General features: G+C 45.8%; 1 protein-coding gene across 1 annotated transcript in view; it reads right to left on the reverse strand.

Moving 5' to 3' along the window:
• The window catches only part of CACNA1B (calcium voltage-gated channel subunit alpha1 B), a 198,956-nt gene that overhangs the window by 46,996 nt on the left and 136,998 nt on the right, over nucleotides 1-14,962 (reverse strand). The window contains exons 25-31 of the mRNA XM_066610860.1: nucleotides 13,140-13,236; nucleotides 11,655-11,815; nucleotides 9,897-10,034; nucleotides 7,694-7,895; nucleotides 6,655-6,819; nucleotides 5,971-6,081; nucleotides 5,051-5,134 (exon numbers count right to left, since the gene is read on the reverse strand). Of these exons, the coding sequence (XP_066466957.1) occupies nucleotides 5,051-5,134; nucleotides 5,971-6,081; nucleotides 6,655-6,819; nucleotides 7,694-7,895; nucleotides 9,897-10,034; nucleotides 11,655-11,815; nucleotides 13,140-13,236 (958 nt within the window). The remainder of the gene's footprint in view (nucleotides 1-5,050; nucleotides 5,135-5,970; nucleotides 6,082-6,654; nucleotides 6,820-7,693; nucleotides 7,896-9,896; nucleotides 10,035-11,654; nucleotides 11,816-13,139; nucleotides 13,237-14,962) is intronic.

The following is a 14,962-nucleotide window of genomic DNA, read 5'->3' on the forward strand; positions in this document are numbered from 1 at the left end:
CAGCAGGCTCCTGCTGGCCTAACAGAATGGCTACTGCCTCCAGATTTGGATCACACAGTTTGAGTGACTCAGTGGTAAGAATAATTGCAGCTATAGGTTTCTTGACTTATCCAAGTTTGTTGAACCTTCCTTTCCTCCTTGCCCATCTCAAACTAAGTTACCAACCTCTGGTCACTTGACTATTGACTGTCATTCCTGAAACTTGACCTATGACTGCTCTGGACCACATGCCTCACTGACATCCATGTGCCCAATGGGTCTGACTGCTTGCAAGTGTGGCCTCAGTGACTTCAGTCTCTAGCATTTTGTTTCTCACGTGTGTTTGTGGGTTTCAGGCCCATCACTGAAAGGCTTTGCAGGTTGCACATTCTCTCTGAACAATTAATTTGCTTATTTCAAAGGTATAAAACTTGCAGCCTTTCCTATGAATCAGCTTGACATGAGGGGAAAACTGACAAAAATTTTTCCCCTTGCCTGCAGAAATAAAAAGAAAGGATTTGAAGCATTCACAAAGGAGATGACGTAGGACACCACTTGGAAACCAAATGAAAGCAAATCACATTTTCCTTTTCCTTTTATCTTTACTCCTTTGCATTCTGAGCTGCTGGAAGAAAAGTTGGAGGAGAGCCAGGTGAGCTGCTTTCCCAGGCTCGAGGAAAGCCCTTCTGTCAGAGGCAGAGCCTGGCTCCAGAATCTCTCCCGTCAGGGAGATCAGGCAGTTCCACCTTCCCTTGAATTTGCCAAAGTCCTCACAAGTTAGTCCCTCTGCACAGTAAAGTGCAAAAATAATCAAGACCAGCGAAGACCATACAGAAGGGAGGCACATGGTCTAAATTCACTCAACCAAGGAAGAGAGAGCAATGGAAATGGGAAGAGCTGCACCCTCTGGGACATGCTGCCTTCCCTGATAAGAAGAACTTTCTTCCAGAAAATGCCAGTGTATTTCAACAGTTTAAAAAAATGAAAGGACCATTGTGTCCAGGCATTGGACATTTGCATCTGTTCTTTTTGCTGTCCCCAGACAGTGTCCCAGACAGTGCCCCAATGTATGTATATTGATATTAGATGTATATTTAAATCACACAAGTAGGGTCAGCATATATAACATGGGGTTTGTTGCCCAGTTATAGTGGGACTCTGGGATGCAAATATCCAGATATGAATGTCCACAAATGACTAGGATGAATTTGACCAGGACACAATTGTCCAGGACACAAATATCCTTGGACACTTTCTGATTGAATTACAACATTCTTCTGGTGAAAAAACAGATTAAGGGCCCAATTATATGCTATTGCCTAACCTGCAGGGCAGGAGAAGCAGTTGGAGGTCTCCTTGGGAGCATCTGTTCCCTTACACTGTGTTGCCCCCACAGCCCTGACACGTCTACTCGGATCTGTGCCAGCTCAATCACTGCCACAGAGCTGAGGCGATCCATGTCAGGTTTGGAGTCTTGGGAGTGGGGATAGGTTCCAGTAGCAGGATCTCTGTCCTGCCCCAATCCTGGGCCCGAGCCACCTCCCTTCCTACCCAGTTTTGACCCTCCCTGCCTTCCTTCCGCACTCCTCCTTGCCTAGCAATGCCTCTCCGCCAGGTGGAGTTTACCATTCAGGTTTACCATTCACTTCTCCAGCTGCTTCTGCTACCGGTGAGGCTCAGTGGCACCTGAGTATCCCAATGGGCACTTCTCCCCTTCTGGCCATCATGCCTTGTGGCATGTTTGAGATAGCCATTGGCCCAGGTAGCACACACATGAGTGGATTGGGCTGTAAAAATATCATTATGATAAATGATTAAAATGTCATTATTTCTGCCTGGGAAAAACCTGTTGATGGAACCACTATGTAGTCATTGCACAAGCCATTCATTGCCCCAGGATATGGTTATGGCCACAGGCTTAAATAGCTCCAAAAAGGGATTGGATGAGTTCATCGAGGAGGAAAAGATGTTAGTCATGAAATGGAACCTCCATGCTCAGAAGCAGTTATTGGAGCAAGCATTGAAGCACAGCTGTGGTATTTGCATCCTCCTGGTGAGCTTCCTGTGGGCACCTGATTGGTCACTGAGAAAAAAGGGGCAGGAAAGATTTTTGGTCTGCAGAAGCCTACCCCCTGCAAGAAACGTCACTTATCTTAGAGAAACATGCTGAAAAATTCTCAGATGTTTCTCCCTGGCAGCAATCCTGAAATCTGTTTCACAATTAACAATCAAAGTGCAAGCCTGAGGGAACTACATACCCCAAATATATCTGTGTATATTTCGTGGATCTCGTGGATGTCAAGGGTGTGTGAAATTCTTTGAAAATGACTTTTATATTTTAATTTGATGTTCCTGGCTTCATTCCCTAGTAATACATCATAGGTGGTTAACTTTTCCCTTACCCCTGAGTGTTGTAATCAGGAAAGGAGGTGAAGATAGGCTGTAGGAACTGAGTGAAAACTTGGGTCCACAGAGGTCCATGTACAGAACCTGAATGGGCCATGAGCCAAAGGCCTTATAAAACCTGGCCTGCCTGCACAGAACAGGGTTCTGTCTCACAGATAAGCCATTAAGGTAACTAAGGGCGCAATCCTAACTCCTTATGTTAGTGCAGTTGGGTGTCACTCACAAAGTAAGGGAATGTTTGTTCTTTTACCTCAGAGCTGCATTGCGCCTATGTCAGTGAGTGACTGACATTGCCCTTGTGTCCGTGAGTGACACCAAACTGCAGGATGCAGCACATGTCCCATTGGCACCATTATGCCAGTGCTAGAAAGTGATTGTTTGCGCCCTAAAAGGGCAGTTTGCCAGTGCTGATTGCGCCCTAAAAGGGCAACCTTAATTCTCAGTCATATTTTACCTGGCTGCAATTTCTGATTGGTAATGCTTGGCGTTGTATTACCATGGGAACATAAGAACATCTAAAGAGCCCTGCTGGATCAGGCCAAAGGCCCATCTAGTCCAACTTCCTGTATCTCTCAAAGTGGTCCATAGGTGCCTCAGGGAGCACACAAGACAATAGGAGGCCTCCATCCTGGGGCCCTCCTTTGCATCTGGCATTCAGAGACAGCCTACTTCTAAAATCAGGTTGCACATGCCCATTATGGCTTGTAACCTACAATGGACTCTTCCTCTAGAAATATGTCCAATTCCCTTTTAAAGACATCGAGATACATCTTATCTGGCCTAAATGTCCTTAAAAGGGAATTGGACATATTGATGGAGGAAAAGACCATCACTGGTTACAGACCATGATGACTATGTGTAACCTCCTGGTTCTAGAAGTAGAATATTTCAGAATGCCAGGTGCAAGGGACAGCACCAGGAGGGAGGTCTCTTGTTGTCTTGAGTGCTCCCTGAGGCATCTGTTGGGCCACTGTGAGATACAGAAAGCTGGATTAGTTATGTCTGTTATCTCAGCCTATCTAATAAATTGACAAACCGATTATGTCATTGGAGGCTGCATGCTTGGATGTTTTGCATGCACGTGGATTCAAAATACACCAAAATACACCAGTATTCAAAATACTCCACTGTTCCAATCTAGGTCCAATCTATCCGCCCAGGAGAAAGCTTGCATGGGTGTCAATGAAAGGTTTTCTCCTGGGGGGGGAGGATAGCAGCTGTTGGGGGAAGGGGACCTGATCTGGAATGAGGCAAACGGTGAGAGATCTGGAGCATCTGTTTCCCTCCCCCAAGCCTCCTGCTGCCATTTGCTGCTATTTGAAAAGTCAAGCAAGGCAGCTCTAAAGCCTCCAGTTCTGTTAATTTGCAGGAATAGTGAGAGGTTTCAGGAGTGTCTGGAGAACAACAAACACAAAAAAGGCTACACAGACCCTAGACAGTGGCAGGAGGTCAAGAGAAAGAAATCCTCCTGCCAAGTGACAGTTCTTCAAAATACCTAAAAGACAGTACAGTTCAGCTTGTGAATGTGATCTGGATGAGGGAGGAGCCTGCACACTAACCCCCCCGATCCTGGTTTGTAAGCCAGGATGCACTGATCCTGGTTTGTAATCCATAGGAAATCACAGCTCCCAGGTTCTGACAACACACAGAACCATGGTTTAACAAAGCCAGGATTCTTATTTTGCAGCTCTAGTCCTCAGGAAAAGCAAAAAAAAAGGATTGTTTGGTTTTTGGTGTTCATCTGGGCCAAGGAACCATGGTTTGAAGTGGACCACAATGTATCATTGTTCCTTAAATTAGCATTAAGAGATTGGACGGGGCATGTCTGAGTATAAAAGACTATTCAACACGGGCTTTTACTCAGCAGTGTGCCAACCCCTGCCTCAACCACTTCTCCCCTGAAAAGGAAAAGGGGATGGAGTGAAAGAGGAAATGCAGAGGAAAAGGAGTAGAGCTTCAGAAACCTGCTTCCCTCTTTCTCTTCTGCTCCATTCCCTTCTTCCATTTGCTTTCAGGGAGGAACAACTGTGAAGGAGGTGAAGCAGAGAGAGGGCCTTGCTTTCCACTAATTACTTCTTGAGACATCCACTTCACTCAGCCTCATGGCTCTGGCCTCTGGCTCATTTGGCCTCTGGCTCTTTTGGTTATCCTCCAGTTCTGTAAAAAAAATCCCATTGCCATGCCCTTCATTATGACTGGAGGAGGAAGCCAGACTGTTGTATCCAGGCTCCTAGAATGCCATCCCAGACTCCTCCAGGAAACGCAATATTAGCCATAGTTAATGGACATTAACCATGGCCAAGCTATGGTTAATCCATGCTATCCACAAAGCCAACGGGGCACAATCTCAGGCTGAATCATTGAACACATCAGCCTGCTGCCCCACCTTCCCCTGGTTTAGGGTTACTGTTTTGTCTCCCTAGGAGATTCCTTGGTAAGCAACTTCCTCAGCTGCTCTTGACAGGAAGTTCTTCCTCCTGTTTACCCTAAATCTACATGCCTGTAAATTGCAGAAGATCAGCTTCACAGATGAGACTCCAGTCCTCTGGGAATGCAAATCAGAAAATAGGTTTTTATGGCAATTCCCAGACTTCAGGAAGTTTGTTTGGTTTTTTGCCAGCGCTTGGCAAGGCAATAAATCCACATTTACAGAATCTGTACTCACCGCAATCTCTGTGACTAAAATATCAGTTATACTTCCCAAGACCGTGACAAAATCAAAGATGTTCCAGGCATCACGGAAATAATTCTGCAAGACAATTTAAATATTCAACAGGCTAAATTCAGCCACTAATATATGGTGGGCTTTGCAACCAAAACAAAGGTTTCAAGATTCTTTCTGAAGCAGGCAAAGTGTGTGGTCTTATCCATAAATACTGTCAGAGAGGAATCAACAGCATCACCAGTGCTATTGTCTACTGCAGCCACTGTTGTGCCGTGAGTATGCCACAGGAATTTGAGGGAAGGTCATTTATTAGTAGGGCCAATGAGGATGTGAAGCCCCCATTGGCAGCATGGTGTGCCCTGGCAATTATCAATTATCAAAAACCTGATGATGTGCCTTGACAATTTTAGTGCCTTGTCAGGGCCCAATCCTATCCAACATTCCAGTGCTGGTGCAGTTGTGCCAGAGGGGGTGCACACTGCATCCTGTGGTGGAGGGGCAGTCACTGGGGCCTTCTCAATGGGGCTGCATTACCTTACCATGGGGCTGCATTGTGGCTATACCGGAGCTGGAAAGTTGGATAGGATTGGGCTCTCAGTATGCCATGAGATGAAAAAGATTGAAAATTGCTGGTCTAATGCTTAATCAGTGCATACATGCACATCAATAAGAGACAGAAATGGACTGAAAAAGAGAGTGGCACACTGTGTTCTAACACTGTACAAAATTGGGAAATTCCACTTAATTTCAATTTTTAAAAATGTTCAATACATCATTCCTATTTTGGAAACACAATTAAGTAACATGGCAATCTGAAAAGGGAGGGGGCTGGTGGAATTCAAATTAAGAGACGTTTGGGTCCATTCCCCAGTTCTGGAGACAATGGTGGACAAGAGAGGACAATAAGTAGAGGATCCTACCAGCGCTCCAAAGGCAATGATCTTCAGCACACACTCCAAAGAAAACATGGATGTGAACATGATGTTGAGGCATTTCAGCATTTCTTCATAAGGATCTGGGGCATCATAGAACTACATTTGCAGGAAAGGAAAAAAAAAAGATTGTGTGGATTGCAAATGACAGAAGAGAAAACATGCAAATCATATTTCAAGATATGGGAGAGCCCAATTTTTGTGGGGGCTGCCTCTTTAGCATAACACTTCAGCACTGCTTAGCAGCTGAGAGCCTAAGGGCTGAATAAGAAACATTTACAGGCCACATCTGACCCCCATCTGGCTAATCTTTGATCCCCCCTGGTGCCTTTCAATGCATATCTCAAGAAGGTTCAATGCATTCAATTCATGCATGAATTCATGTATTCATTCAATGCATGAAACACCATGTTAGTACAATTAAAAAATTAAATATGGAAAGAACATCAAAGGTTTTTGCCTCGTGCAACATTGCTGTCACCATGCCTCTCCAGGGAGGGAATTCCATAAATGAGCAGCCACCACAGAAAAGGTTCTGCCTCACATCACCATCCACATCACCTCAGATGGCAGGGAGATTCTCCAGATATTATCTTTGTGTGATCAAGATGATGTTTCCCACTGCCCTGCATGGACTCTTGCGCCAGTGAAGCCAGACCGGAAACCACTCACCTTCATCATCAGCACAATAGTGTTGAGGGCAATCATGACCATTATAAAGTATTCGAAGGGGGGAGATACCACAAATTTCCACATCTTGTACTGGAACGACTGCCTGTTTTGAGGCATGTAACGAGTCAGTGGCTTGGCACTGATGGCAAAGTCAATGCAGGCTCTCTGTAAGAGAGGTAAAAGAGAGGTTGGATTAATAGGGAAAGGGGCTATTCTCACATGCACGGGTCAACAGTGAGACAGAAGGGGGCTACCCCACTTCCCACTGCAGGGCTGCCACTCTTTTGCCTCATCACTTCTTGCAGCCCAGGATATGCAAGGGGAGTCTCCAGGGCTGCAGAGAGCTCACTGTCCTTTGCAGCCAAAGACTGGAGCATCTGGCAATTCTTCAGCTGATGAAAATCTGCATGGGAGAACGCTGTGAGGCTCCAGTTCTTGCCTCTTCTTTCAGGTGACAGTATAGCAATCCCTTGATTTCCATCCATTTGACTTTCATCACTTTGCTCTTTCAGCCATTTTCAGTTATTACGTTTCAAATTTTGTCCACACGCTTTCCAATTTCATTCAACTTCATTCAACCTTCCACAACGTTCCATGACATTCTTGTGTCTTTTATTCTTTCTATTTCTTTTATTTCTGTTTATTCACACACAGATGCATGTGTTAGTGATGTTTTTCACTGGCCAAAAATAAATTTGTAAGCTGATTAAGGCTCTGCTTTGATATTCATCCATGCTCTGGTCCCTAACCAGACAATACTGCAAGGGATTGCTGTAGTTAGGATTTGACTCAGGGCCAAATCCTATCCAATTTTCCAGTGCCAGTGCAGCTGTGCCACTGCATCCCGTGCCACTGTTCCCAACAAATGGGAACATTTGTTCCCTTATCTCGGGGCTGCATTGCGGCTGCACCAGTACTGGAATGTTGGATTGGATTGGGCCCTAACAGTGCTGGGGAGTCAAAGCCTTTCAAGACCTGCCTTGGATAGTCGTCCATCTAGGTAGTACTGAGAAGAGTCATTTGCAATCTATACCAGTACCTCATTCTTCTCTAGGCTGCACTCAGACATCACTTTGTCACCCTGCTCCTGGAAGGTGATAATGATCAGTGCCACAAAGATGTTCACGAAAAAGAAAGGGAAGACAACAAAATACACCACGTAGAAGATGGACATCTCCATGCGGTACCCAGGGCTGGGGCCTTGGTTCTCATAGGTTGCGTCAACAGAATGCTTCAGAACACTGCAAGGAGAGGAGGAAGAAAGGGGGAATGGACTCAGCATGGAAAACTCAAAGGTAATATCACTGAAGATCTCCAAACAGAGGCTCGACAAGCACCTGTTATAGATGCTCTAAGAGGATTTAGACTGTTGGATTAGATGACTTTTTAGGTTCCATGATTCGATGATTCTGTCTGGCTCACACTGGAGCAGCCCAGCATGATACCATTACAACAATACTGTACCAGTCCCAACGGTTGCCAGTTTGTTTCTGCATCCAGTTGGTATTGAACTTCAAAGACTTACATCCTCTGAGCCAAGATTTCCTGAATTTCCCTTCACCCATGTGAATCCAAACAAGCTTCACGATCAGCCTCTCAGGCTGGGCCCTCTTCATTTACTGACACAAGTTTTATTTGGTAGGACTCAGGAGCAGAGCCTGTTCTGTGTTGGCACCAACCCTTGTGCACTCTCTTCAGGAAGGTGTCTGTCAGGTGATATCCCCAGCTGCTTTGAAGTGGGCAACTGCTGTATTCAATCAAGCATTTAATGGCTGATTTCAGTCCTGCTTTTAACTGCTCATTGGTTATTTTAATGAATTTGGTTTACAGCAGTTCCTTTAATTGTGCATTCATTACCTCGAGAGGTTTTTAGAACTGAAAGGCAGGGTGAGAATCTTTTAAATAGTGAATGAAACAAACACAATTCTAGGAATGCTTTTTTTTGTGGTTGGTGTGTAGTGATTTTATTTACACCTAGGATGTCTTATATCTGTGAGTATTCTAGTTCAGCAGTTCCCAAACTGTTTGTTGGGTTGCAGAACCAGAAGTGGACCATTCCCTTTTAAGAGGTGTGGTCCAGGAATGGGTGCCCCGACGTCACCACAGTGATTGTGGCAATTCCCAGAGTCATTTCAACATACCTGGGGGGGGGGTTGTTAAGCTTCCCTAGATGGTCCTAGAGGGTCACAGCCCCCTTTGTGAGCCTCCCCGCTGCTGTATGGAGCTCCAATCAGAGCTGACTTCCAGTTTGTGATTGGAGCTCTGAATGCAAGCCAGAAGTGAACCAATTGCCACAGAGATGGCTGAGAGGACAGGACTTGTCAGGACACTTTGTGACCCTCCCCCCTGTAGGTTGAAATTACCCTGGTTTCCCATGGTGATGCAATCACTGCAGTGTTGTCAGGTAACATCTCCCTACCTTGCCCCATCTCTGCCAGAACTTAGAGTGGACCCAACTTCATTGTAGGAGTTTGGGAACCGCTGTCCTAGGTCCTTGTGAAGGTATCTGTGGACTAGATATTCCACAGGCCAAATATTCCATCAACATCTGGCAAGAATGTGCAGAATGCATTTAATTAAGAACTGTAATTTAGTTATTAATAAGAGCAGTGGCTCCTATTAATAAGAGTGTGCACTCTTGTCTGCATCCCTGCACTGTTGCTCCAGGAAGTGGGCTTTGGATCCTGGACTAAATGTTTTGTTTGCAAACCTAGCCCTGAATCTCCAGCACCTCCTGCCTTAAGGTTCTGTGTCTGTTTTCCTTACAAAATGTTCTGTAAAGCTTACACGTCCACAAGCAGAACAAATGCCTAGGTCAGAAAAGAGTGGACAACCGTGTAGCAACAACTGTCCAGGGAATCAAGCTGGGAGAATTTCAGCCAGAAATATACATGGTACGTGCCTTAGTGCTTCTGATCTCTTCAACGATGAGTAACGATGAGCAGTAAAAGTAGCAGACTTGCCAGCAAGGAAACAACCTCCCCGTTCTCTCATCTTCTACCTTTTTATGACTGGGATTAAAAGAGCTGCTCCCAGAACAACTAAGGGCCCAATCCTAACCAGCTTTCCAGCTCTGGTGTAGCCACAATGCAGTTCCATGGTAAGGGAGAACATGTTCTCATACCTTATAAGAAGGCCCCAGTGATTGCCCCTCCACCACAGTTTGTAGCTCACACCCCACTGGCACAACAGCACCAGCACTAGCAAATTAGATAGGATTGGGCCCTAAGGCGTCAACTTACGTTGGCCAACCCTCCCCTGTAGAGACAGTGAACAGGGTCAGCAGTGCCCACAGGACGTTGTCGTAGTGGAATTCATATTTTTTCCATTGCCTGGGTTGTGCTTCCACCTCATCCTTCTGATAATCCAGATACTGCCCCCTAGGAGAAGCACAACACAGATTTCAAGCAGGCCAAATGACACACAGAAATCTCATTACCAGAGAGGCTCAGTGGTATGGCATTGCTGCCAACAGAGACCCTTAAGCAGGCGGAAGTAGGTTGCACCTGCTCCTCCTTCTGGGAAAGTCTGGGCTGCTTGGAAAGACACTTCCTTTGAAAACTCATGGGAAGCTGGCCTATAACATTGTGCCATGCAAACAGTTGCAACATGGGCTGCAATGCCTGGTTTACACATGAGAGTAGAAAGAACCAGGATGGTGTCGTGCAGGGGTGTCCAAAGTTTTTGGCATGAGGGCCACACCATCTCTGTGTGTCAGGGGCCTGGGGAAAAAATAATTAATTTACATTTAAAATTTGAATAAATTTACATGCATAAATGAAATATATTAAAGATGAACTTATATGAATAAATGAAGGTCTTGTACAAAGCAAGGTTGGCCTTTCCTTTGCTGCTGCTACTGCATCACAGATGTGAAACAGCAAACAGAAGCCCTCATCCCAGGGAGGTCAAACAGTCGACCTCACGCTGAGAGCAGTTGCATTGGGCCAGTGAGAGCTCCAGCAAGTCTCCAGAGGGTCAGAGGCTCATTGAAGACTGGGGACTCCCTGAAGGACACATTGGGAGTCCTCAAGGGCCACAGGTGGCCCCAGGGAGGTTTGGGCACCCCTGGTGTAGTGGTTTGGGAGCTGGAAGATCCAACTTCAAATCCCTGCTCAGTCACAAAGCTTTCTGGATGATCTTGGGCCAGTCACTCATTCTCGGCCTCACCTACCTCACAGGGGATGAGGAAAAAAGGAGGAAACCACAAACACCAGCTGAGCTCCTTGGAGATAGGTATAAAAATGAGATACATAAACAATGAGCTAACTGCATCTTGCATCTCTTCAGACTGCAGGTGAAATCAGATGAAATCAGACTGCAGGTGAAATCACATGGCTGAATCACATGGCTCTTTGTGAGGACACAAACAACTCCTCGCAAGTAGAAAACTAGTACAAGGGAGTACTAGTACAAGGGAAAAGCTATATGTTGATACGTGAGAATGGCAGCACCCTGCAGACTAATTTAGTTGACAAGCCCAGTGCATACAAACTTAGAATGGTGGGGAAAGGAGAAAACACAATGAATTTGCTAGTTTCTAGCCTCTCTGGGCCTTGGATTCTTCTGAAGAATCCAAACATTTGTAGAAGCTTCTGCTGCAAAATTGAATCTAGTTCCCCCAGAAAGATGCTCTAGTCCAAGGTTTCTCAACCTGTGGGTTGTGACCCCAATGTCCAGTGTGTCCTCCCACCTGCCCTTGTGTCTTCAAACTGGAGCCCTCTAGCCACAATTGGAGGCTGTATCAGGCCTCTGTGGGCCTCCAGAAGCAGCCAGAAAGTCATGTCTGGTTTACTTCTGGGTTTGTGAAAGTGACTTCTGGTTGCTTCGAGAGGCCTTCAGTGGAGACTTGGTGGTGGGTTCCCGCCACCCCCCCCCCACCCACCCATTGAGAAACTGAGGTGACCATTTTAGTCTGCCTCATACACAGGCTGGCCTTAAGGCCTGCTTTTGAGGAAAGGCTAAAGGGTGAGTTCCGTTTTCACTTGTGTTTCCAGCACCTGCAGTCCTTCTGCAGATCCTTTGACTCATCCGTGCAGTAAAAGAAGCGCCCTTTGAAGAGCTGCACGGCGATCACCGCAAAGATGAACATGAAGAGCATGTAAACAATGAGGATATTCAGGACGTTCTTCAGCGAATTCACCACACAGTCAAAGACGGCCTGTGTTTGGGGGGGGGGGGAGAAGAGAGGTGGTGTTTAGTACCCAGAGTACGTGGCTCAAATCCACGTCCCTGATTAATATGTCATCTGAAACCAAATCTTATTCCGTATCTCCCACATATGCACTCCCACCCCTAAATCTGAACCAAACACTCTCACTAGAGCAGTGGTTTCCACCTTTTGGAAAGAGCAGGTCTTTTCCACATAGACCACTGAGGCAAAAATTGGAATTGTCATGGACCTTATGACCCCTGCGCATTAAAAATATGACTGAATTTGGTAGACCATAGGGGAGCACACAATGAGACACTGGAATTGCCAGCTGTGGTTACGGCTGGTCTGTTCTCTGCTCTCTCTGATGGTCCGTGGGAAAGCATCAAGCAATCCCACGGCAAGCAATCCCACGGACTACCAGAGATGGCAGAGGGACCACTCATAGCCAATATTTCAGTGGTATGTGGGGTAGCACTCCCTTGGCACTGGAAGTGAAAGAAGGTGATCATCTTTTTTTCCTGAGACCTTGTGGACCACTCCACAAGGTCTTGCGGACCACTTGTGGTCCACGGACCACAGTTTGGGAAGATCTTTAACTAGAGTGAGAAATTGAACAAAATATGGTGATTTCCCCAACTTAGGGGTCAGCATGACAAGTAAGAAGCAAGCTTGGAAGTGAATAGGAACGGCTCTATTTGCTCCTAACTCTACGCATGTTGGCTCAAGTTCATTTGCAAAGGACTCAAGATGCAAATGTCAAAAAAACTTTCCCTCTAGGATTGTAGCACTGAAAGCCTGAAAAGGTAATTGGACCTTTTCACATTGGACCACAGTGGCCTGCGGTGTGTTTGCAATACTGTAAAGGCAGTTTTGAAATATTTGGCTCCCTCTGCATTTCAGCCAGGATGGAGTTGGGACTTATACCTGGAAGACTTATACCTGGACTTATACCTGGAAGATCCAGTTTCAAATCTTCAGCCATGAAGCTTCCTGGGTGATCTGAGTTAGTCACTCTCTCTCTGCCTCCCCTACCTCACAGTTGTTACGAGGACAAAAAGCGGGAAGCAACCACCACACCACCCTGAGCTCCTTGGTGGTATAAAAATGTGAAAAATAAATTACACCATTTCCCATTTTTGGCCACAGCTGGGCTGACAGACAAAATGCCAAATACACAGCAGTACATGGCCATTACTGCCACCACTGCTCCCCTCCCAGAGTTCCTCCTCTGCTCTCTTCCCCAGGGACGAGAAGGATCAGCAGAGGGAGGGAGGTGTCTAGTACCCTTCCCAATTCACCCCTCCACCCCCCCACCCAAGATGAGTCTTACCTTCAACTTGGGCAGACGTTTGATGGTCTTCAGAGGCCGAAGGACCCTTAGCACGCGCAGGGACTTAATGGTGTTGATATCTTTGCCTTTGTTTCCTCTGGAAGAGAGAGAGCAGGAGAGCAACAAAGGAAGGCTTTTGGTTCTTGCAGGACTCTGTCAAAAGTCCCATTGCTTGGAAAATACCCACTAAAGGGTCCGTGGTCTCCTTGGATGCATATCATAACCAAACTCAATCACCCTTCTTTCTATATAAAACACATGAGAAAGGCGCAAGGAACGAAGACATGGTAGCATGTACAGTGGGCCCTCCTTATCTGTGCTGGATCTGTGCTATTTAAACATCTGTGGATGCTGAGCCTGCAGCTGGAGGCTCTCAGAAAACCTCCCATATGCAACCTCCCAGTTGCAACTGTCCCCCATACAACTAATTGTGGCATCACATGTGTTTCATTGTCTGTGGAACTTAGTAGATACTGAAGGCCACTGTACTGAAGGTCCTTGCACACTTCAGGTTTTTCCCTTTGAATTGTCAGGTTTGTTCTTCAATAATGTATGACTTGAACCCTTATACGTTCTTGCAGAGAGATCATGAAACACATGCAAACAAAATTCAACCCAACTGCTCAGTGAGAAGTCAACCTGCTCCCACCTTCTTGCCAATGAATCCAAAGGCACTGGAGTGACTGATGAGCAGTTAGAACCAATGCATTTGTTTACAAACTGTTTACATAAACTGTTTACAATGGGGAAAATATATTTTCCCCATACATATTTTCCAATGTCATACTGATTCAATGGATTCAGTGGCACCATCCTGGGCATATGAAGAACATCTCACTGAGCTGAACAAGGCTTGCTCCCATGTAAGAGGATTGCAGGCTAAATGTCTCAGAGCACTTGCATTTCAGGTTTCACACTGACCAATACTCAAATACCCTACTGCTCCATGGATACCAGCCCTTGGATGGTGTGCTTGCCATCAGTGGCCGAGCCTATATACTTGCCATCAGTCCCCATTCATAGAACATAGGTGAGATAGGAAATCTGCTTTTGATAGGAAGGGGGTCTCAAGTCATCAGCAGAGCTGAAGTTCTTCATGAAGGGAGGTGGGGACAAAAAGAGTCATACTCTTCACATGTTGTCCATGCCCATGTTATAAAACAAGTTCCCGTTGAACTAACATAGAGTGTTAAGTCACGTGACTCAGTGACATTAAGCCATCTTGTGCGATCTTGACAAAGTTGTGGAGCAGTTGATAAAGCATATTTTGCATTATTTCAAGACCACTAGGATGTTATTGTCATCTTTGGTATTTCTCTTTTCTCCAGTACTTTTGTCACTGTATATCTGCTTGACTAGATGGGAGTAGTTCATGCACAGCACATGGCCAAACCAGTGCAACTAGATTTTAAAACCAGCACTGAAGGAAGTTGCTCATTGGCTTGGGTCTACACATCTTTATTTCTCCATTGCTGACATCACCAAACTTTCATAATTTTATGTGGACAGCAGGTGGCAAAACGTTTCTGTTGGTCACGTTTCTTTAGAATCCAGTTCTCACATCCATATAGTCAAGTAGGAATAACTCTAGTTTTAGGGCACAATCCCAACCTTGGGCCACTGCAAGGGATGCGAATGTGTTGCAAAAGTGCTGTAAAGCAGTTTAGCACCACCGCCTGAGGTTAGTTGGCATGAGAGCCAAAGTACTGGTGAACCAGTAAGGTTGCAGATGGCAGGCAGGGGGTGGGACCAGGATCCAGCACTTGTGTTGGATCCTCACCCTGGTTAACAGCTCTGAGCTGCTTTTATCTTTGCCACCTATT

This window comes from Tiliqua scincoides, chromosome 16 (assembly GCF_035046505.1).
Source record: "Tiliqua scincoides isolate rTilSci1 chromosome 16, rTilSci1.hap2, whole genome shotgun sequence".
Lineage (NCBI taxonomy): Eukaryota > Metazoa > Chordata > Lepidosauria > Squamata > Scincidae > Tiliqua > Tiliqua scincoides.